Source organism: Heterodontus francisci, chromosome 46, assembly GCF_036365525.1.
Source record: "Heterodontus francisci isolate sHetFra1 chromosome 46, sHetFra1.hap1, whole genome shotgun sequence".
NCBI lineage: Eukaryota > Metazoa > Chordata > Chondrichthyes > Heterodontiformes > Heterodontidae > Heterodontus > Heterodontus francisci.
Genome location: NC_090416.1, coordinates 21,017,113 through 21,040,724, shown reverse-complemented (window position 1 = coordinate 21,040,724; position 23,612 = coordinate 21,017,113). Strand labels below are relative to the sequence as shown.

At 45.2% G+C, this 23,612-nt stretch overlaps 1 protein-coding gene across 1 annotated transcript in view; it reads right to left on the bottom strand.

The window, feature by feature from the left end:
* itga10 (integrin, alpha 10) overlaps positions 1–23,612 on the bottom strand; it is a 182,549-nt gene that overhangs the window by 35,599 nt on the left and 123,338 nt on the right. Inside the window, exons 11-17 of the mRNA XM_068022751.1 lie at positions 22,739–22,812; positions 11,331–11,475; positions 7,783–7,931; positions 6,889–7,032; positions 5,243–5,446; positions 4,613–4,743; positions 624–790 (exon numbers count right to left, since the gene is read on the bottom strand). Of these exons, the coding sequence (XP_067878852.1) occupies positions 624–790; positions 4,613–4,743; positions 5,243–5,446; positions 6,889–7,032; positions 7,783–7,931; positions 11,331–11,475; positions 22,739–22,812 (1,014 nt within the window). The remainder of the gene's footprint in view (positions 1–623; positions 791–4,612; positions 4,744–5,242; positions 5,447–6,888; positions 7,033–7,782; positions 7,932–11,330; positions 11,476–22,738; positions 22,813–23,612) is intronic.

Here is a 23,612-nt window from a genome sequence, read left to right as displayed (position 1 = left end):
GTTCAAGAGGGTTTATATATAGAACAACAGATACCTGGGAGTGAATTACAGACTGGAATCTAATCCAGGGGTGCAGGTGTTTATATAGATATAGATTAACAGATACCCATGAATCAGTTACAAGCTGGAATCTAATCGAGAAGTTCAGCGAGGGGCTGTGGGGGGAGGTGTTTATATTGAATATATATCTGGGAGTGAGTTACAGGCTGGAATCTAATCGAGGGCTTTGGGGGGTTGAAATATAGAACAGATACCCGGGAGTGAGCTACAGGCGACACTACTAGACAGGCTCAGGACCGGGAGGGGGAAGGATAGTTTACATATAGCTCCTGAGGACAGCAGAAGAACAGAGCCTAATGCTGAAACTCCCTGTTTAAGTGAGGTGAATGGACAATTCCATATTTGAAATATCCATGATCCAAGCTGCCAGTCACCTAATGAAAGGTCACTGAACTGAAATGTTAACTGTTTCTTTCTCCATAGATGCTTCCTGACCTGTTGAGTATTTCCAGCATTTTCTGCTTTTATTTCAGATTTCCAGCAACCACAGTATTTGCTTTTGTGTCTGCCAGTTACCTTGTTGCGTGCTGGAGGAGAGACCTCCCTGTGTGAAGAACACTTACCAAGAGTGCTGTTACTTAGTCCCGGTGATTTAGCTCTTGCTGTGAAACAGATCAAAGCAGTAACACAGGTGACATCTTTGCCATGTCTCTGGCAGTTTCGCTGTAGCATGTTGATGGAGGCAGGACTGAACTCAATTGAGACATTCACCTGGACCACGCGGAGTATCCTAGAGACAGAAATAACGTGTGAGAGCTCGCGGGGGAAGAAAGTGGAAGAGAGGGAGCGCGCAGGGAAGAGAGGTAGTGTACGGTGGAGAGGCAACAGGAAAGAAAGCAAGAGCTAGATCTAGCTGCACTATACGAGAGAAAACACGAGAGAAAATGAATGGAAAAGAGTGAAAGAGACATGCGAGAATGTGCATTGGAAAAGAGAACAGGAGCCAGTTATAGTTGTGTTGTGTAAAGATGGAGTGTGTGTGAGGCAGAGAGAGGGGGAATTATAACAGGTTTATTCCCATTTGTGATTTGTGCACTTCTCTCACTCAGACCAGATGTGCTCTCCATATTTACTATTTTAACATACCCAGACTGAGTCTTGCAAATAATTCAAGAGAGTACCCACTGAGTTTGGACCCTGACAGGTTCCGCTGAACTCCCCGGTGATGCTCAGGTATTATATTTTTAATTCTTTCACGGGATGTGGGCATCGCTAGCTAGGCTAGCACTTACTGCCCATCCCTAATTGCCCTTGAGAAGGTGGTGGTGATCTGCCTTCTTGAACTGCTGCAGTCCATGTGAGGTAGGTACACCCACAGTGCTGTTAGGAAGGGAGTTCCAGGATTTTAACCCAGCGACAGTGAAGGAACAGCGATATATTTCCAAGTCAGGATGGTGTGTGGCTTGGAGGGGAACTTGCAGGTGGTGGTGTTCCCATGCATCTGATGTCCTTGTCCTTCTAGGTGGTAGAAGTTGCGGGTTTGGAAGGTGCTGTTGAAGGAGCCTTGGTGAGTTTCTGCAGTGCATCTTGTAGATGGTACACACTGCTGCCACAGTGCGTCGGTGGTGGAAGGAGTGAATGTTGAATGTGGTAGATGGGGTGCCAATCAAGCAGGCTGCTTTGCCCTGTATGGTGTCGAGCTTCTTGAGTATTGTTGGAGCTGCACCTATCCATGCAAGTGGACAGTATTACATCACATTCCTGACTTGTGCCTTGTAGATGGTGGACAGACTTTGGGGAGTCAGGAGGTGAGTTACTCGCCTCAGAATTCCCAGCTTTTGACCTGCTTTTGTAGCCACAGTATTTATGTGGCTGGTCCAATTCAGTTTCTGATCAATAGTAACCCCCGGGCTATTGATATTGGAGGATTCAACGATGGTAATGTCATTGAACATCATGGGGAGATGGTTGGATTCTCTCTTGTTGGAGACGGTCATTGCCTGGCACTTGTGTGGCGCGAATGTTACTTGCCACTAATCAGCCCAAGCCTGGATGTTGTCCAAGTCTTCCTGCATATGGACATGGACTGCTTCAGTATCTGAAGAGTCGCAAATGGTGCTGTACATAGTACAATCATCAGCGAACATCCCCACTTCTGACCTTATGAGGAAGGGAAGGTCATTGATGAAGCAGCTGAAGATAGTTAGCCCTAGGACTACAACCAATAGATCAGATCTAAGCTCTGCAGTCCTGCCACATACAGTCATGAATGGTGGTGGACAATTAAACAATTAACAGGAGGAGGAGGCTCCACAAATGTCCTCATCCTCAATGATGGGGGAGCCCAGCACATCAGTGCAGAAGATAAGGCTGAAGCATTTGCGACCATCTTCAGCCAAAAGTGCCAAGTGGATGATCCATCTCGGTCTCCTCCTGAAGTCCCCAGCATTAAAGGCCTACTCAGGTCAGGAAACAAAAAAACCCGACCCGAACCCAACAGAATCACATCAGACCCAAGCCCCTCCATTTTTACCTGTGCCCGACCCAACCAGAGCCCAACCTACCTTCCGACAATCTGCAGGAAGCTGCAGCATGAGCGCGATGACATCATAGAGACGCTCACTACGCAGACTCAGACTTTCCCTCCTTGATGTCCCAGACTCTGCTCAGGTAGGCTTTTCAACTTTTGACACTTACCAGCAGAGCTAAATGCAATACTTACTGTGTGTGTCCGACCTGGACCAGGCCTGACCCGAGCCCGAAAGCCGGACCCGGAAGACCGGCCCGAACCCGACACATGTTGCCGGGTCCCGTTGGGTTCAGGTCAGTTAGCAGGCCTTTACCCAGCATTACTGATGTCAGTCTTCAGCCAATCTGATTCACTCCAAGTGATATCAAGAAACGACTGAAGGCACTGGATACTGCAAAGGCTACGGCCCTTACAACATTCGGCAATAGTACTGAAGACCTGTGCTCCAGAACTGGCTGCGCCCCCAGCCAAGCTGTTCCAGTACAGCTACAACACTGGCATCTACCTAACAATGTGGAAAATTGCCCAGGTATGTCCTTTACACAAAAAGCAGGACAAATCCAACCTGGCCAATTACTGCCCCATCAGTCTACTCTCGATCATCAGCAAAGTGATGGATGGTGTCGTTGACAGCATTATCAAGCAGCACTTACTCAGCAATAACCTGTTCACTGACACTCAGTTTAGGTTCCGCCAGGGCCACTCAGCTCCTGACCTCATTACAGCCTTGGTCCAAACATGGACAAAAGAGCTGAATTCAAGAGATGCGGTTAGAGTGACTTCCCTTGACATCAAGGCAGCATTTGACCGAGTATGGCATCACTCAATGGCCCAGTTATAGAAAGCTACAGAGAAGCAGTTCATAAAGATTGCACAATAATGCAAAAACAATTCCAGCAACACCACTGGAATAGCACTGAATATCACAGCACCAACTCACATCACTGTTACTGCTGCAGAAAAGATTAAAGTTGGTGTAGTGCTGATTTGGATTGTAATGGCTAAATTTCATGGTACTGGGACTTTTTGGACAGTAGAGTGGACTTTTAAGATGTGTCTGGTTAACTCATAACTTAGCACTGGTCATAATTTTGAGTTGTCAACCTATTTTTGGAGAACCAAGTTTAACTCAGAAATATGAAAGAGATTAAGCACCTCCTTTCGACTCGACACACGATATAAACGTTTTTCAAAAGGTTTCTGGATTATATGGGGCTCAGGAGATCTTGTTGAGATATTCAAGGTGAACTAAACCCCAATATATTTGACAATCGCAAGCTCTACAAGAACTAAGCTCAGGAAAGAGAAGGTGAGCAGTTTACACAGAGTCTGTGGTGGCGGATGATGTCAGCCCATTCAAGAGAACCTGTCAGAGATGGAGGATGTGGTAGATGGAGAGGAGTAGCATATTTTTAGTACTTCTGGACAGAGAGGGAATGAAGGAAGAACTTGCATTTATATAGTGCCTTTCATGACAGCAAGATGTGATAATGACCAGATTATCTGTATTAGTAATGTTGGTTGAGGGATAAATATTGGCCTTAGGACACCAGGGCAAACTCCCCTTCTCTTCTTCGAAATAATGCCATGGGATCCTTGACGTCTATCTGAGAGGGAAGACAGGGCCTCAGTTTAATGTCTCATTTGAAAGATGGCACTTCTGACAGTGCAGCATTCCTTCAGTACTGCACTTGGAGTGTCAGTCTAGATTTTGCTCGTCCCTGGAGTAGGTCTTGAACCAACAACCTCTGACTCAGAGGGGAGAATGCCCCTGTTGGGCCAAAGCTGATACCTGTCTCTGGATGGTGACAAGTCTCAGAAATTGTGGATTGATTTATTTTCTCTCTCTAACCCAGGGGTATCGAAGCCCAGTGTTGCACATCCCATCTGAGTGAAATCAGCTGGAGCAGTACAGAGCAGGAATTGAATTCTCAGTCTGCATCCTCCTGAGGGCACCTACCTCCTGAGCTACCGGGGGTAGCTGAGTTTTTAAATAAAGCTCAAAACACAGCAGACAGGCTTGGGACACCTTATTCAGAAGCAGAACGTAAAATGCAGCCTGGAGCCACATTTGTGACTGACCCAAATACCACGGCCTTGCCAAAAGCTCCCACTGCCACATCGATCAGTCCGTCTCCATCCACGTCCATCTGGCCATCTGCACTGCGTCCAAAATATCGAAGTCCCGGGTCCAGAGCCGAAGCAGCAATTCTCTGGGAGAACAGAAAGTTACTGTAATCATCGCATGGGACGTGAATAACTGTCACTTGCAAGTGTTGTTTCTCCTCCTATAAACACTACCACATGCAGCACTCATCAAATACACATTCTCTTGTAGCATATCTGAATGTGACATCTTGCCCACAAGTCTCTTTTGAACACAAACGCACCACATGGAAGGTTCTATTTGGCCCATTGTGTCTGTGTCGGCTCTTTGACAGATCTATCTAATTAATCCCACTCCCCTGCTCTTTCCCCATAGTTCTGCAAATTTCTCCTTTTCAAGTATTTATCCAATTCCCTTTTGAAAGTTACTATTGAATCTGCTTCCACCGCCCTTTCAGGCAACGCATTCCAGATCACAACAACCTGCTGCGTAAAAAAAATTCTCCTCATCTCCCCTCTGGCTCTTATGTTAAATATCTTAAATCTATGTCCTCTGCCCTGCTCCAAGGAGAACAATCCCAGCTGCTCCAGTCCCTGCACACTGACCTGTTTGTAGGTTGGGAGGATGGTGTCTTGATGTCCGTGATAGATGTACACCGCACCACGGTGACTGTCCTCCAATGGGGCTCCAACAACCACATCATTAAATGCATCGTAATTAAGGTCAGGAACCGCGATGAGGGTGAACCCGAACCGGGCATCCTGTGGCTTGGTACTGATGCGCAGAGTATCAGTGAATGAAAGGGCAAACTGCCAGGGACACGGTACAAGGAAAAAGAAGTCAGCAATGTTTTCATATTATACTATTAGAATATTGACCATTACTAGTTGACCATTTTTCCATCAGACCCTGCCTATATACAGCAAGTTAAAATGTCCTTTTTATGAGCTGGCTCTTAACGTAACAGCTGAGTTTACAGACTTTGCTTGGGAACCAGCTGCAAGAACTAGGCATTTACAGAGAAGACCGGAGCCTGCACTTTTCAGAAGGCAATAACAGTCTGTAAGACAGAGATGGAGGTCGAGGAGATTAGGACACAACATAAACAGCTCATCTTGAGTTGTTAGTGTGGTGTCAGCTTGGTGGAACAATTAATAACTAGGAGATAAGGAAGAGGTGCGTGCATGCAGCCTGCAAAGGTTAGAGCTCTTGGGATATTGGGAAGTCCATAGCCTAGTGACAGAGGTCAGCTTAATGATCTTGAGTCTGCAGGAAACCAGGCTGTATTAACTGCTTGTCATTTAATGTAATCCTGTAGAACAGTTGTATAAGATCAATCCTGCTATTTAATCAATATATTAAAAGTTTTTTTTGTTCTTTAATGGGATGTGGGCTTCGCTGACCAGATCAACATTTATTGCCCATCCCTAATTGCCCTTGAGAAGGTGGTGCTGAGCTACCTTCTTGAACTGCTGCAGTCCATCTGGTGCAGATACACCCACAGTGCTGTTAGGGAGGGAGTTCCAGGATTTTGATCCAGCGAGTGAAGGAACGGTGATATAGTTCCAAATCAGGATGGTGCATTGTTGAAAAACAACTCAGCCTGAATCACATGGCAGTTACTGTTGAAAGACTAACAACCTTACGTTGTGGCAGTAACTACGAGAAGAAATCTGCTTACACATGCCCATTAGAAACTAAGAGATTATCCTAAAGTCATTTCACACAGAACTACAAGAGCTGGCACATAGAGGAGACACACAGAGTGGCGCAGTGGTTAGCACCGCAGCCTCACAGCTCCAGCAACCCGGGTTCAATTCCGGGTACTGCCTGTGTGGAGTTTGCAAGTTCTCCCTGTGTCTGCGTGGGTTTTCTCCGGGTGCTCCGGTTTCCTCCCACATGCCAAAGACTTGCAGGTTGATAGGTAAATTGGCCATTAGCAATTGCCCCTAGTATAAGTAGGTGGTAGGGAAATATTGGGACAGGTGGGGATGTGGTAGGAATACGGAATTAGTGTAGGATTAGTATAAATGGGTGATTGATGGTCGGCACAGACTCGGTGGGCCGAAGGGCCTGTTTCAGTGCTGTATGTCTAAACTAAACTAAAATATGTGTGTTAGAATGTGTGTATGTATGTATGCAAGTGTGTCTTTATGCATGTGTGAATGTGCATGTTTGCACGTGTGTGTGGAATGGTGTACTGCGGGAAATAACCTGATGCAGGAGGCAAAAGCTTCTGCTCCCTGCTTACCTCCTGCACTCTGTAAATATAAACCTTTCCAGTTTCCTTGCTGCTGGCTCCAAGGTACATAGGAGCTGCAACCAACAGCACGTCCGTCACGTCATCGCCATTCACATCCACCGGACAAACCTCACTTCCAAAATAGGATCCGATCTGTAATACAGTGGGTTGGGTCGATTAATCCTGGTAATCAGATCTGGCACCCCCTGTCCTGCCCCGGACAGGATTTTGATCACAAAAAATGAGAATTTTCAATTTGTTTTAACTGAAAAATGTCCATGCAAAGCAAGTGCAAAATATCTATATCATAATGAAATGTATTTTACTGAAAGACCAAGAACTCACAGAAAATCTGATATACAAAGTGCACAAAGAGGGTATCGGGGTCTGAGCTAGTGTGTAAGTGATGCACATACTTCACACAGCACCAGGATCTATCTCTTGTTAGCATTTGGGGTGCTACAACTGACTTCATTGTCCCTAAGTTAGGAAGGCTAATAGAATGTTGGCCTTTACCTCCAGAGGGCAGGAATACAACAGGGAAGAAGTGATGCTTCAGTTATACAGAGCCTTGCTCAGGCGCTATCTGGAGTACCTCATTCATTTTTGGGCATCGCACCTCAGGAACAATGTATTAGCCTTGAACGAACTACAGCACAGGGTCAGCAGAATGTTATCTGGGCTTAAAGGGTTAAGTTACAAGGACAAGTTGCATAGTCTAGGCTAGTATTCCCTTGAAAATAGAGAGTCAAGCAGTTTTGAGCAGTACAGACCAGACATGAGACTGATCCCGACAAAGGATGGAAAGCTAGCCTTGCCCTCACTTTTCTCTAATCAGTGACAGTCAGAAAGTTTCAGTGATCGAGTGTGAGCATGAATGTAAGTGAGAGTGCACACCCCCACCTGTTCTCCGATCAGGGACTGATGAATGGTCAAATTTCCGTCTTTTTCCAGATTGAAGAGAATAACCTTGCCTTTGTGTTTGAATCTGGGAGCCCCTGCAACATAGACACGTTGACCATTCCTCCGCCTCACAGATGAGACAGTGTAGCCTGGAATAGGAAGAGCACACGTCAGGCTTGGGCTCAGGTGCAGCAGATCAAGACCTGAACACTGACTGCAGACCGTAGGTGTTTCAGGCCTCCAGTTCTCAACTCACCACATTCCTTTCCACTTTGGAGCTCGTTGATAGTTCCTGCAGTTTATTAAGTGGAAAAAGCATTGAGGTGGGGGGGCTGGGGTGGTGAAGGATGGCTATGAAGAACACAGAACTGCAGCCCTTTAAATGCTGCTACCTTGCTGGATTTCACACTTTTCAACCAAGTGTGCTACAAGCCAAGCACTTGATGTGCCAGTATCCTGCCCAAATTAGGGCAAGGGCCTCCAGCTACGAAGCTTCCACCCCGCTCATCATACCTGAGCTGCTGGAGCAGGTGAAACTGTACTGGGGCTGTACCAAAGTCTTACCATTCTCACAAAGCAAGATCCTAAAACTCCATCTCCCAGTGAAGTTACATAGAGACCAGGAAAACCCCTAATAGCTTCAGTGCCACAGATCTTTTATAGGAGGACGGGAACTCTTTTTAAAATGAAAATGAGTACTTGAATAATCTCATGGAATCACAGAATGTCTACAGCACAGAAGGAGGCTATTTGTGTCCCTGCCAGCTCTCTGCAACAGCAACTCACCAAGTCCCACTCCCCGACCTTTTCCCATTGCCCCACAATTTTTTTCTCTTCAGATAATTATCCAATTCTCTTTTGAAGGATTCAATTGAACATGCCTCCATCACACTCTCAGGCAGTGCATTCCAGATCCAAACTACTCACTGTGTAAAAACGTTTTTCCTCCTGTTGTCTCTGCTTCTTTTGCCAATCACCTTAAATCAGTATTTTTTTTTATTCATTCATGGGATGTGGGCATCGCTGGCCAGGCCAGCATTTATTGCCCATCCCTAATTGCCCTTGAGAAGGTGGTGGTGAGCTGCCTTCTTGAACTGCTGCAGTCCATGTGAGGTAGGTATACCCACAGTGCTGTTAGGAAGGGAGTTCCAGGATTTTGACCCAGCGACAGTGAAGGAACGGCGATATAGTTCCAAGTCAGGATGGTGTGTAACTTGGACGGGAACTTGCAGGTGATGGTGTTCCCATGCATCTGCTGCTCTTGTCCTTCGAGGTGGTAGAAGTCGTGGGTTTGGAAGGCGCTAAGGAGCATTGGTGCGTTTCTGCAGTGCATCTTGTAGATGGTACACACTGCTGCCACTGTGCGTCAGTGGTGGAGGGAGTGAATGTTTGTAGATGGGGTGCCAATCAAGTGGGCTGCTTTGTTCTGGATGGTGTCGAGCTTCTTGACAGTTGTTGGAGCTGCACCCATCCAGGCAAGTGGAGAGTATTCCATCACACTCCTGACTTGTGCCTTGTAGATGGTGGACAGACTTTGGCGAGTCAGGAGGTGAGTTACTCGCCGCAGGATTCCCAGCCTCTGACCTGCTCTTGTAGCCACGGTATGGCTACTCCAGTTCAGTTTCTGGTCAATGGTAGCCCCTTGGATGTTGATAGTGGGGGATTCAGCGATGGTAATGCCATTGAATGTCAAGGGGAGATGGTTAGATTCTCTCTAGTTGGAGATGGTCATTGCCTGGCACTTGTGTGGCGCAAATGTTACTTGCCACTTATCAGCCCAAGCCTGGATATTGTCCAGGTCTTGCTGCATTTCTACACAGACTGCTTCAGTATTTGAGGAGTCGCGAATGGTGCTGAACATTGTGCAATCATCAGCGAACATCCCCACTTCTGACCTTATGATTGAAGGAAGGTCATTGATGAAGCAGCTGAAGATAGTTGGGCCGAGGACACTACCCTGAGGAACTCCTGCAGTGACGTCCTGGAGCTCAGATGATTGACCTCCAACAACCACAGCCACCTTCCTTTGCACTAGGTATGACTCCAACCAGCAGAGAGTTTTCCCCCTGATTCCCATTGACTCCAGTTTTGCTAGGGCTTCTTGATGCCATACTCGGTCAAATGTTGCCTTGATGTCAAGGGCAGTCACTCTCACCTCACCTCTTGAGTTCAGCTCTTTTGTCCATGTTTGAACCAAGGCTGTAATGAGGTCAGGAGCTGAGTGGCTCTGGCGGAACCCAAACTGAGCATCACTGAGCAAGTTATTGCTAAGCAAGTGCTGCTTGATGGCACTGTTGATGACACCTTCCATCACTTTACTGATGAGTGTCCAGAGTGTCCTCTGGTTCTGGATCCTTCTGCCAATGGGAACAGTTTCTTCCTATCTACTCTGTCTGGACACCTCATGATTTTGAACACTGCTATCAAATCTCCTCCTAATCTTCTCTTCTCCAAGGAGAAAAGCCCCAGCTTCTCCTATCCATTCAACTGAAGTTCCTCATCTCTGGAAACATTCTCATGAATCTTTTGTGCACCCTCTCCAATACCTTCACATCTTTTCTAAAGTGTGATGCCCAGATCTGGACACAATACTCCAATTGAGGCCAAACCAGTGTTTAATACAAGTTTATCATAACTTCCTTGTTCTTGTACTCTATGCACATATTTCTAAATCCTAGGATCCAGTATGCTTTATTAACCCCTTTCTCAACTTGCCCTTCAGAACTGTACCATTTATTTTATACTGCCTCTCCTCATTCTTCCTACCAAAATGCATCACTTCACACTTTTCTGCAATAAATCTCATTTGTGACCGGTCCACCCATTCCACCAGCCTGTCGATGTCCTCTTGAAGTTTATCGCTATCCTCCTCACAATTCACAATATTTCCAAGTTTTGTGTCATCCACAAATGTTGAAATTGTGCCCTGTACACCCAAGTCTAGGTCATTAATACCAATCAAGAAAAACAGGGGTCCTAGCACCGACCCCTGAGGAACCCCACTACATACCTTCCTCCAATCTGAAAAACAACCGTTCACTTGTATATATGCTGCTACTGTCCCTTTTATTCCATGGGCTCTAACTTTTCTGACAAGCCTGTTATGTGACACTTTATCAAATGCCTTTTGAAAATCCATGTACACCAAAACAACAGTATAACCCTCATCAGCCCTCTCTGCTATCTCATCAAAAAACTCAAGTAAGTTAATTAAACACAATTTGCCCTTAACAAATCCATGCTGGCTTTCCTTAATTAATCCACATTTGTCCAAATGACTTAATTTTGTTCCAAATTATTGTTTCTAAAAGTTTTGCCACCACCAAGGTTAAACTGACTGGCCTGTAGTTGCTGGGCTCATCCTTACAGCCTTTTTTGAACAAGGGTGTAATGTTTGCAATTCTCCAGTTCTCTGGCATCACCCCTGTATCTAAGGAGGATTGGAAGATTATGCCTCAACAGTTGCTACAAGTTTCAATACAGTAACAATTAGGAAGCAGACAGTGATTGGCAACATTCCACAGCACAGTGAGCCGCACAACACATACCGAGGTAGGCTGCATGGTTCTTCAAAGCTTTGGGAAATTCTTGGTTCAGGGCTTCTCTCGATGTGATAACGTTACCATGGACACTTTCTTTCACAACTGCTCCATTCCAGTCATATGCTCCGACTGCTCCAAGCAGGATTCCGTCCTAGTGCACGTGCAGGAGGAAAAACAAGTGTGTTTGATTTCCTTTTCTTTAAACAATTAACGTTCTCATAGCGTGAGTGGCAGCTGGCAGCAAGGGGCAGAGTCCACCCTACACAACAGGAATTAGCAATCGCACATAATATGACTGCTCATCTATTTTTTGCAGGGGATGAGGGTAACTTTAATTTTCTGCGATAGCATAAATCGAATGCTTTCGATCAGCTGCCTGTTATACATCACTCCTGATCTTCACTTCCAATAAAGTCAATAGAAAAATTCAGGAGCAATATATAATAAGCAACTGATCCAATATCACCTGCTCTACACTACTATCCAAAATCAAAATTACCCCCAGACATGCATTTGTTAATTAAATGACCTTATGGTTGATAGCTTTTATTAAAAGTTTATAAAGGGCCAGACAGAGGGGCTGATTTTCCTGAGGTATGTGCCTGAGGAATGCTTATCCTCTGGGGGCATAGGTCAGGGAGAGGTGAGTGGGGACCTGCAATGCTGGATTTCAGCCACCTTTACCTTGCCCTGGGATTTCCCTAGAGAAGTAGAGCTGGGCCAACTGTGGGTGCAGAAGACCCTTATGGGATAGCACTCTGCTTCTGGGCACACAGCCCCCAGAAAATCAACCCCAGAATGTTTCCACCCAAAATTTCTGTCTTTGGGTCAGAAGCTTGTGGGTTCAAGCCACATTCCATAACCCAGCAGACACTCCCAATGCCAGTACTGAGGGAGCAATGTACTGTCACAGGGGCAGTACTGAAGGAGTGCTGGACTGTCAGAGGGGGCCAGTACTGAGGGAGCAATGTACTGCCGGAGAGGCTAGTACTGAGGGAGTGCTGGACTGTCAGAGGAGCCAGTACTGAGGGAGTGCTGTACTGTTGCAGGGACAGTACTGAAGGAGCGCTGCTCTGTTCAAGGAAGCAGTACTGAGGGAGTGCTGGACTGTCGAAGGTGCTGTCTTTCAGATGAGACGTTAAACTGACACTCCATCTGCCCTCTCAGGCGGGTGCAAAAGATCCCATGATCACTATTTTGAAGAACAGCAGGGGAGTTCTCCCCAGCGTCCTGGACAATATTTATCCCTCAATCACCAAAGAACAGATTATCTAATCGCTATCATGTTGCTGTTTGTGGGAGCTTGCCTTATGCAAATCAGCTGCTGCGTTTTCTACATTACAACAGTGACAACAAATTCAAAAAGTACTTAATTGGCTGTAAAGCGCTTTGGGATGTCCTGAGATTGTGAAAGGCGCTACAGAAATACATGTTTTTCTTCTATCTTTTCAAAGGGTAACAGAGTTATAGAGTATATAAAAACAAGAAACGCTGGAAATACTCAGCAGGTCTGGTAGCATCTGTGCAGAGAGAAGCAGAGTTAACATTTCAGGTCAGTGACCCTTCTTCAGAACTGACAAATATTAGAAATGTAAAAGGTTTTAAGCAAGTAAAGCGGGGGTTGGGCAAGAGACAACAAAGGTGAAGGTGTTGCTAGGACACGGTCACAGAGAATAGCTGACCAGAAGGTCATGGAAGAAAGGCGAACGGTATGTTAATGGTGTGTTGAAAGACAAAGCGTTAGTAAAGACAGGGTGTGAATGACTGTAAAGCACAGAGCACTCCAAGCACAAACATAAAAAAACCAAAACACCGGAGTTATAGAGTATAATACCTAGGTAGCCACTGAAGTGGGCAGTGTCAATAGATTCAAGAGACAAGTGAGCAAAATTCAGCAGAGAGATGGGCTGTGGAGTCAGGTGGAAGGGTCTGACTTGTTGGATGCAACGGCTTCCTGTTCATTCCTGAAAATGCTCCCATTCTTTTTGGAATTGAGAGCAGCTGTAGTGCTACGGTGTTCCTGGTGGTGGCAATACTGACCTGCAGAGTCATTTTCAGGAATCTCAGGACTGCAACTGTGACTCACAGGCTCCAGCTCCTGCAAGCATCTTGCTATCAGCCCCTGCTGACGCACACAGTGGGTCAGTTAGAATAAAAGGAGCCAAACTTACTGAGTAATAAACATCATTCCTATGCATCCGTTATAAGGATATTTGAGTTTTCACTTTCACAGTAAAGGCAGAATTTACAGCCCAGTGGTTTGTTCATTTCGTACAATCTTAGAGCACAGGAGGCCAATTGACCCATCGGGCCTGTGCCAGCTCATTCAAAGAGCTATCCAATTAGCCCCATTCTCCTGCCCTTTCCCGAGAGCCCTCAGATTTTTTCCTGTTCAAGTATTTATCCAATTCCCCATTTGAATGTAACTATTGAATCTGTGTCTACCCTTTCAGGCAATGCATTCCAGATCATAACAATTCTTTGAGTGAAAAACATTTTCCTCATGTCGCCTCTGGTTGTTTGCCAATTTCCTGAATATGATATATGAATTTCAATGCCAGTGTGATGCTAGGTATATAGGCCGTACATCCCAAAGACCGGCGGATCGTATCAAACAATATGTCCCTTCCGCTGTTCACAACGGGCAAGGTACAGGCCGTACCCAACCAGCCCGTGCTTGCAAAACTCAAAACACAGTGTCCAACATTTGATGTGATTCTGCAATTGGATAACATTTGCTAAATAATCCTCTGTGCTAAGAATTACGCTGACAACCAATGTAAGATTGTCAGTAGGGCTTGCAGTGTAGCGCATTTTCGCGTACTGGAAGCTACATATATTAATACATAGGGCCCTGTTCTTTGCAGACAGAAAGAACATGCACAAACATTGCGCTTGTTTCAGTTAAACAAAATAAGGAATCCATTCGCTGGCTCATTCCTCAGGGTAATGCCTTGACCAATCAGAGTCAAGCTGCCTGGTTTAAATTTCAAACAAAGCTTGGCAGTTAACTGTCAGTCACCGCAAACTGGTGCATTCTCCATTGCAACACCTCTACCAATCAGAATTCACTTGCCAACCAATCAGCACTCTCTTCTCATACAGTATAAAGTTGTTATTTTCCCTTACATTGGTATTCTTGAGATTGTCATGATGAATACAAGATGAAAAGCTTTGACAACATGTCTCTATTTTCAGCAATTTCCTTAAATCTGTCTCCTTTAGTTACTGACCCGCCTGTCAGTGGAAACAGTTTCTCCATTTTTACTCCATCAAAACTGTTCAAAATTTTGAACACCTCTAATAAATCTCTTCTTAACCTTCTCTGCTCAAAGCAGAACAACCCCAACTTCTCCAGTCTCTCCACACTACTAAAGTCCCTCAACCCTGGAACCATTCTAGTAAATCCTCTCAACACCCTAAGGTCTTGAATCTTTCATAAAGTTTGATGCCCAGAATTGGCCATAATACTCCAGCTGTTTTATAAAGGTTTGGCATAACTTCCTTGTTCTTCCATCCTTTACCTCTGCGTTCCTGCTGATCAATAACCACACAAACCAAACTTTCCTGAAAACACTGAATTCTCTTCACCTCATCAGTATGCACAGCTGAGTCTCTAAGCTATAACAGAGGGATGATAACGCCAACTTACATTTACAACCACATTTCCTCTAGAAAAATGTCCCAAGGACCTTCACAGGAGTGTAATCAGACAAAAATGGACTCTGAGCCAAAGAAGGAGATATTAGGAGGGGTATCTAAAAGCTTGATCGAAGAGGTAAGGTTTTTAAGGAGGATTGTGATGAAGGAGCAGGAGGTGGAGATGTTCATGGAGAGAATTCCAGACCGTAGGGCCGAGACGACTGAAGACACAGCGGCAATGGTGACACGAAGGGAGAGGGGATACACAAGGGGCCAGAGTTCGAAGAGTTGAATGTCCCAGGCATTGTAAAGCTGGGCGAGGATTTAAACAAGAGAATTTTAAATTGGACGTGTTACTGGACTGAGAACCAATGTAGGTCTGCGAGCACAGGGGTGATGAGCAAACAGGACTCGGTGAGGGGACAGGATGCGGCAGCAACAGAAATGTGGACTATTGGGAGCAAAACTGGAATGCTTGACAACGTCTCAAATCACTATTCTGCAAAGGCCAATTGAGTTTGCCGACCAAACGTTTCTCTACTGATAGTAATGCATTTAAAAACATCTGCCAGGGACATTTAAATTAGTTTCAGTATTCTTGAGCGTCAGAGTGGAAAAAACAGGCAGAGCTCCTGCTCCATATCCCTATCCGTGCCTGTCCTAGACACTGTGGGCGTCAGGTGAGGCCATTATGAACACAAACCTCACTGTCTAGGCTCATACACAGAGTGGTCTTTTGTGTGAAGTGGTGTGGGAGGAACAATCAGCACCTTTACAACACTTACCCCAGCAAGAATCAATGCTGTACAGAGAGGCGGTAAAAAACTGGAAGAGTAAAACCGAAAGAAACCTGACTATGCCCCCAGTGCACCAGTCCATGAACAGATCTTTAAAAGCTGTGTCCCTTTACTCGCCAACAACTGAATGCAAATATGCAATCGCAGTTTACTGAAACCAATTTACAAACCTGGTTGATTTAGACCTCAATAAAATTTTAACATAGCTGAATTTAACTTATTTAGAAGCAAAGAACCCTGAGCCTTCTATTTTATCCCCGTTTGCTGAACCTTTTATTTTATCCTGTTTTTGTTCTGCAACTGCAGCTAAGACAGAATCACCCAAAAATATAAGGGTATCAAAAATCGATTCCAAACAGGTTTCAGGTTACAACAGTCAGCATGAAACAGTGTACTGAAGCTTTGGCCAGGAGAATTCCCAATTTGAAGATTCCGAGTGTGAGTCCAGATATGAAGCAGTCTGGTGCAGACTGCAAGAATGAGCTTGAACGGTATTGTTTTTTTTAAAGGATCCGATGTTTATCTTGGAAGTTGTAGGTTGAAGGAATGTTGGAAAGTTGGCACCAAAGCGAAGCCACAGATTCAAAAGAGGCAGTCTCGACAACCTGTTAGCTAAGCCCCCCTCCCACTTTCACCCCAAAGCAAACTCCCTGAACTCCCAACCCAATCCCACACAACGCTCCCAAGTACCCACCCCTGCTCCTGCCTTCACTCCCTCAGCTCCCACCTCCACTTGCCCTGCCACCCTCATCCCCACCTCCTGAGCTCCCAATTGCACCCTCACTCCAACTAGCAAACCCATACCCAAAAGCCCACACCTCAATCTCACTCCCACCCTCACTCTCTGACCTCCTGCCCGACATCCCTGAGCACCAGAGCAGGAAGGGCTACTGCTGCCTGGCAAGATCCATGCTCAACAGGGGCTAGTTCGGCTTGAAACCCGTTTCTTTTCATGTGTAACCCTGGTCTGTAAACCCACAACGGCAATAAACCCAGAGTCCTGTTAAACCCACAACCCCAATAAACCCAGAGTCCTGTTAAACCCACAACCCCAATAAACCCAGAGTCCTGTTAAACCCACAACCCCAATAAACCCAGAGCACTGTTAAAGTCACAACGGCAATAAACCCAGAGTCCTGTTAAACCCACAACCCCAATAAACCCAGAGCACTGTTAAAGTCACACCGGCAATAAACCCAGAGCACTGTTAAAGTCACAACGGCAAAAAACCCAGAGCACTGTTAAACTCACAACTCCAATAAACCCAGAGTCCTGTTAAACCCACAACCCCAATAAACCCAGAGTCCTGTTAAACCCACAACCACAATAAACCCAGAGCCCTGTTAAACTCACAACTCTCAACTCCAATAAACCCGCAGTCCTGTTAAACTCAGAACTCCAATAAACCCAGAGTCCTGTTAAATTCACAACTCTCAACTCCAATAAACCCGCAGTCCTGTTAAACTCACAACTCCTATAAACCCACAGTCCTGTTAAACCCACAACCCCAATAAACCCGCAGTCCTGTTAAACCCACAACTCCCATAAACCCAGAGTCCTGTTAAACTCAGAACTCCCATAAACCCAGAGTCCTGTTAAACCCACAACTCCAATAAACCCAGAGTCCTGTTAAACTCACAACTCCCATAAACCCACAGTCCTGTTAAACCCACAACTCCAATAAACCCAGAGTCCTGTTAAACTCAGAACCCCAATAAACCCAGAGTCCTGTTAAACTCACAACTCCAATAAACCCAGAGTCCTGTTAAACTCACAACTCCAATAAACCCAGAGTCCTGTTAAACTCAGAACTCCAATAAACCCAGAGTCCTGTTAAACTCACAACCCCAATAAACCCAGAGTCCCGTTAAACTCACAACTCCAATAAACCCACAGTCCCGTTAAACCCACAACTCCAATAAACCCAGAGTCCCGTTAAACTCACAACTCCAAAAAACCCACAGTCCCGTTAAACCCACAACTCCAATAAACCCAGAGCCCCGTTAAACTCACAACCCCAATAAATCCAGAGCCCCGTTAAACTCACAACTCCAATAAACCCAGAGTCCCGTTAAACTCACAACTCCAATAAACCCACAGTCCTGTTAAACCCACAGTCCTGTTAAACCCACAACTCCAATAAACCCAGAGTCCCGTTAAACTCACAACTCCAATAAACCCAGAGTCCCGTTAAACTCACAACTCCAATAAACCCAGAGTCCCGTTAAACTCACAACTCCAATAAACCCAGAGTCCCGTTAAACTCACAACTCCGTTAAACCCACAGTCCTGTTAAACCCACAGTCCTGTTAAACCCACAGTCCTGTTAAACCCACAGTCCTGTTAAACCCACAGTCCTGTTAAACCCACAGTCCTGTTAAACCCACAGTCCTGTTAAACCCACAGTCCTGTTAAACCCACAGTCCTGTTAAACCCACAGTCCTGTTAAACCCACAGTCCTGTTAAACCCACAGTCCTGTTAAACCCACAGTCCTGTTAAACCCACAGTCCTGTTAAACCCACAACTCCAATAAACCCACAACTCCAATAAACCCACAACTCCAATAAACCCACAACTCCAATAAACCCACAACTCCAATAAACCCACAACTCCAATAAACCCACAACTCCAATAAACCCACAACTCCAATAAACCCACAACTCCAATAAACCCACAACTCCAATAAACCCACAACTCCAATAAACCCACAACTCCAATAAACCCACAACTCCAATAAACCCACAACTCCAATAAACCCACAACTCCAATAAACCCACAACTCCAATAAACCCACAACTCCAATAAACCCACAACTCCAATAAACCCACAACTCCAATAAACCCACAACTCCAATAAACCCACAACTCCAATAAACCCACAACTCCAATAAACCCACAACTCCAATAAACCCACAACTCCAATAAACCCACAACTCCAATAAACCCACAACTCCAATAAACCCACAACTCCAATAAACCCACAACTCCAATAAACCCACAACTCCAATAAACCCACAACTCCAATAAACCCACAACTCCAATAAACCCACAACTCCAATAAACCCACAACTCCAATAAACCCACAACTCCAATAAACCCACAACTCCAATAAACCCACAACTCCAATAAACCCACAACTCCAATAAACCCAGAGCCCTGTTAAACTCACAACCCCAAAAAACCCAGAGCCCTGTTAAACTCACAACTCTAATAAACCCAGAGTCCTGTTAAACTCACAACCCCAATAAACCCAGAGTCCTGTTAAACTCACAACTCCAATAAACCCAGAGTCCTGTTAAACTCACAACCCCAATAAACCCAGAGTCCTGTTAAACCCACAACTCCAATAAACCCAGAGTCCTGTTAAACTCACAACCCCAATAAACCCAGAGTCCTGTTAAACTCAGAACTCCAATAAACCCAGAGTCCTGTTAAACTCACAACCCCAATAAACCCAGAGTCCTGTTAAACTCAGAACTCCAATAAACCCAGAGTCCTGTTAAACTCACAACCCCAATAAACCCAGAGTCCTGTTAAACTCAGAACTCCAATAAACCCAGAGTCCTGTTAAACTCACAACCCCAATAAACCCAGAGTCCTGTTAAACTCAGAACTCCAATAAACCCAGAGTCCTGTTAAACTCAGAACTCCAATAAACCCAGAGTCCTGTTAAACTCACAACCCCAATAAACCCAGAGTCCTGTTAAACTCAGAACTCCAATAAACCCAGAGTCCTGTTAAACTCACAACCCCAATAAACCCAGAGTCCTGTTAAACTCACAACCCCAATAAACCCAGAGTCCTGTTAAACTCACAACCCCAATAAACCCAGAGTCCTGTTAAACTCACAACCCCAATAAACCCAGAGCCCTGTTAAACTCACAACCCCAATAAACCCAGAGTCCTGTTAAACTCACAACCCCAATAAACCCAGAGTCCTGTTAAACCCACAACCCCAATAAACCCAGAGTCCTGTTAAACTCACAACTCCAATAAACCCAGAGTCCTGTTAAACTCAGAACTCCAATAAACCCAGAGTCCTGTTAAACTCACAACTCCAATAAACCCAGAGTCCTGTTAAACTCACAACCCCAATAAACCCAGAGCCCTGTTAAACTCACAACCCCAATAAACCCAGAGCCCTGTTAAACTCAGAACTCCAATAAACCCAGAGTCCTGTTAAACTCACAACCCCAATAAACCCAGAGTCCTGTTAAACTCACAACCCCAATAAACCCAGAGTCCTGTTAAACTCACAACCCCAATAAACCCAGAGTCCTGTTAAACTCAGAACTCCAATAAACCCAGAGTCCTGTTAAACTCACAACCCCAATAAACCCAGAGTCCTGTTAAACTCAGAACTCCAATAAACCCAGAGTCCTGTTAAACTCACAACCCCAATAAACCCAGAGTCCTGTTAAACTCACAACCCCAATAAACCCAGAGTCCTGTTAAACTCAGAACTCCAATAAACCCAGAGTCCTGTTAAACTCACAACCCCAATAAACCCAGAGTCCTGTTAAACTCAGAACTCCAATAAACCCAGAGTCCTGTTAAACTCACAACCCCAATAAACCCAGAGTCCTGTTAAACTCAGAACTCCAATAAACCCAGAGTCCTGTTAAACTCACAACCCCAATAAACCCAGAGCCCTGTTAAACTCACAACCCCAATAAACCCAGAGCCCTGTTAAACCCACAACCCCAATAAACCCAGAGTCCTGTTAAACTCACAACTCCAATAAACCCAGAGTCCTGTTAAACTCAGAACTCCAATAAACCCAGAGTCCTGTTAAACTCACAACTCCAATAAACCCAGAGTCCTGTTAAACTCACAACCCCAATAAACCCAGAGTCCTGTTAAACTCACAACTCCAATAAACCCACAGTCCTGTTAAACTCACAACTCCAATAAACCCAGAGTCCTGTTAAACTCACAACCCCAATAAACCCAGAGTCCTGTTAAACTCACAACCCCAATAAACCCACAGTCCTGTTAAACTCACAACTCCAATAAACCCAGAGTCCTGTTAAACTCACAACCCCAATAAACCCAGAGCCCTGTTAAACTCACAACCCCAATAAACCCAGAGTCCTGTTAAACTCACAACCCCAATAAACCCAGAGTCCTGTTAAACTCACAACCCCAATAAACCCAGAGTCCTGTTAAACTCACAACTCCAATAAACCCAGAGTCCTGTTAAACTCACAACTCCAATAAACCCAGAGTCCTGTTAAACTCACAACCCCAATAAACCCAGAGTCCTGTTAAACCCACAACTCCAATAAACCCAGAGTCCTGTTAAACTCACAACTCCAATAAACCCACAACTCCAATAAACCCACAACTCCAATAAACCCAGAGCCCTGTTAAACCCACAACTCCAATAAACCCAGAGTCCTGTTAAACTCACAACCCCAAAAAACCCAGAGTCCTGTTAAACTCACAACTCCAATAAACCCACAACTCCAATAAACCCACAACTCCAATAAACCCACAACTCCAATAAACCCACAACTCCAATAAACCCACAACTCCAATAAACCCACAACTCCAATAAACCCACAACTCCAATAAACCCAGAGCCCTGTTAAACCCACAACCCCAATAAACCCAGAGTCCTGTTAAACCCACAACTCCAATAAACCCAGAGTCCTGTTAAACTCACAACCCCAAAAAATCCACAGCCCTGTTAAACCCCAAACCCTGATAAATCCAGATAAATGAATTTTCCTTACTTTTAAGCTATTGTAACACTGAGTTCGCTTACATTGATTGTTAAACAATCCCTATGAGGATTAACCTCACTGAACGAACTCAAAGGCCAAGTTTGCCTTGTTTAGCAGTGCTAAAGGGAGAATGTGGATTTATACAGCACCATGTGCCTCGACAGGAAGTCTCAAGTGTTTCACAGCCAATTAATTACTTTTGACGTACAGTTACTGTCATTATCAAGGCAAATGTGGCAGTCAATCTGTGCACAGCCAGCTCCCAAAAACAGCAATAAGATAAATAACTCGTCCTGGAGTTTTATGAGATAAAAATATTGGGCAGGGTAGCTGCAGAACTCCCATTCTCTTCTTCAAATAAAGCCATGGAATTCTTTGCACCATGCAAGCAGATGTGGCCTCAGGTTATAGATTCATCAAACAGTGCAATACTCCCTCAATACTGAACTGAAGTGGCAGCCTAGATTCTGTCCGCAAATCCCGGAGTGTATTCTGACCCCAAAATCTGTCATCTCAGCAGTGAGCACGCCACCATTGAGCCAAGCTGACACTTGGTTACAGAACCAGGCTCCATGGCGACAAGGGTTAACTATTAGGACACTCGTTCTCTGATCCTGCCTGTCTATAAATTTCACTGACTACTGACAATCAGGAGGGGGAATTCTGATTAATTTTATCTTTCCCTGGGTCATTTCCAATATCCCAAGATTAAACAAATAGATGTGCACCGCAATAAGGAACAGAAGGACATACGGCATAGCAGCAGGAGTAGGCCATATGACCTCTTCACCTTTCTCCGTCATTCAATAACATCAACTCCACTTTTCTGCCCAGGTTTCCATATCCTTTGATTTCCTGAGTGCCCCCAAAAAGTCCAGCATCCCGGCCTTGAATATACTCAATGACTGAGTATCCACAGCTCTCGAGAGGAGACAATTCCAAAGATTCACAACTCTCTGAGTGAAGAGATTGCTCCTCACCTCAGTCCAAAATGGCCGACCCCTTACCCTGAGACTATGACCCCTAATTCTAGATTCTCCAGCAATGAAATGCTGGACATTGCTGTGCATTCCCCGACCCCCAGGAGTCCTGGAGTTCATTCTTTCACAGGTCTGTTCCTTCACCCCATCACAAGCTCTCCCTTGCACACAGACGGGCATTGAGGGTGGGAGTGTGTCCTTTCCCCAATCATCACAAACACTCACAGCAGCAGAACAAAGATAGGATTTCAAAGCCTGCTCCTTACCTCCAAAACATGGGCTGAAAATCCTGCCTGTGACATTTCCAACTCAAACGAACTTTCATTTTGCTGAATTGTTCCTGGACAGACATTCAAGAGAGAAACAGAGGGAGATTGATTCAGGTCAGTCACCCAACAGCAACAAATAGATCCACATCCAATCTGACCCAAACCGGGTAAATTCAGACCAATCTGCAAATGCCAACATTTAGTCAGTTTCAGAGGGTTTAAAATTGAAACGCCTCCCTCCAGCATCCTATGTCACTGGCTGCAACTCGACTGATGAGAATCTAACTCCCTCACACTGTCACTCTGAACCCTCTCCCTCCAGCACCCTGTGCTACTGACTGTATCTCTGCTAATGTTAATCCAGTTCCCTCACACTGTCACTCTAAACCCTCTCCCTCCAGCACCCTGTGTTACTGACTGTATCTCTACGAATGTTAATCCAGCTCCCTCACACTGTCACTCAGTAACCTTCCCCCCAGAGCCCTGTATCTCTATTGATGTTAAGCCAGCTCGCTCACACTGTCACTCGGTGACCCCTCTCCCCCAGGGCCCCGTATTACTGACTGTATCTCTAATGATGTTAATCTAGCTTCCTCACACTGTCACTCAGTAAACCCTCTCCCTCCAGCATCCTGTGTACTGACTGTATCTCTACTGATGTTAACCCAACTCTCTCACACTTTGACTCAGATGAGGTAATAGAGAGGGTTGATGAGGGCAATGCAGTTGATGTGGTGTACATGGACTGTCAAAAGGTGTTTGATACAGTGCCGCAAAACAGACTTGTGAGCAAAGCTATAGCTCATGGAATAAACTGCACAGTAGCAACATGGAAATGGAATCAGCTGACTGACAGGAAACAAAGAGTAGT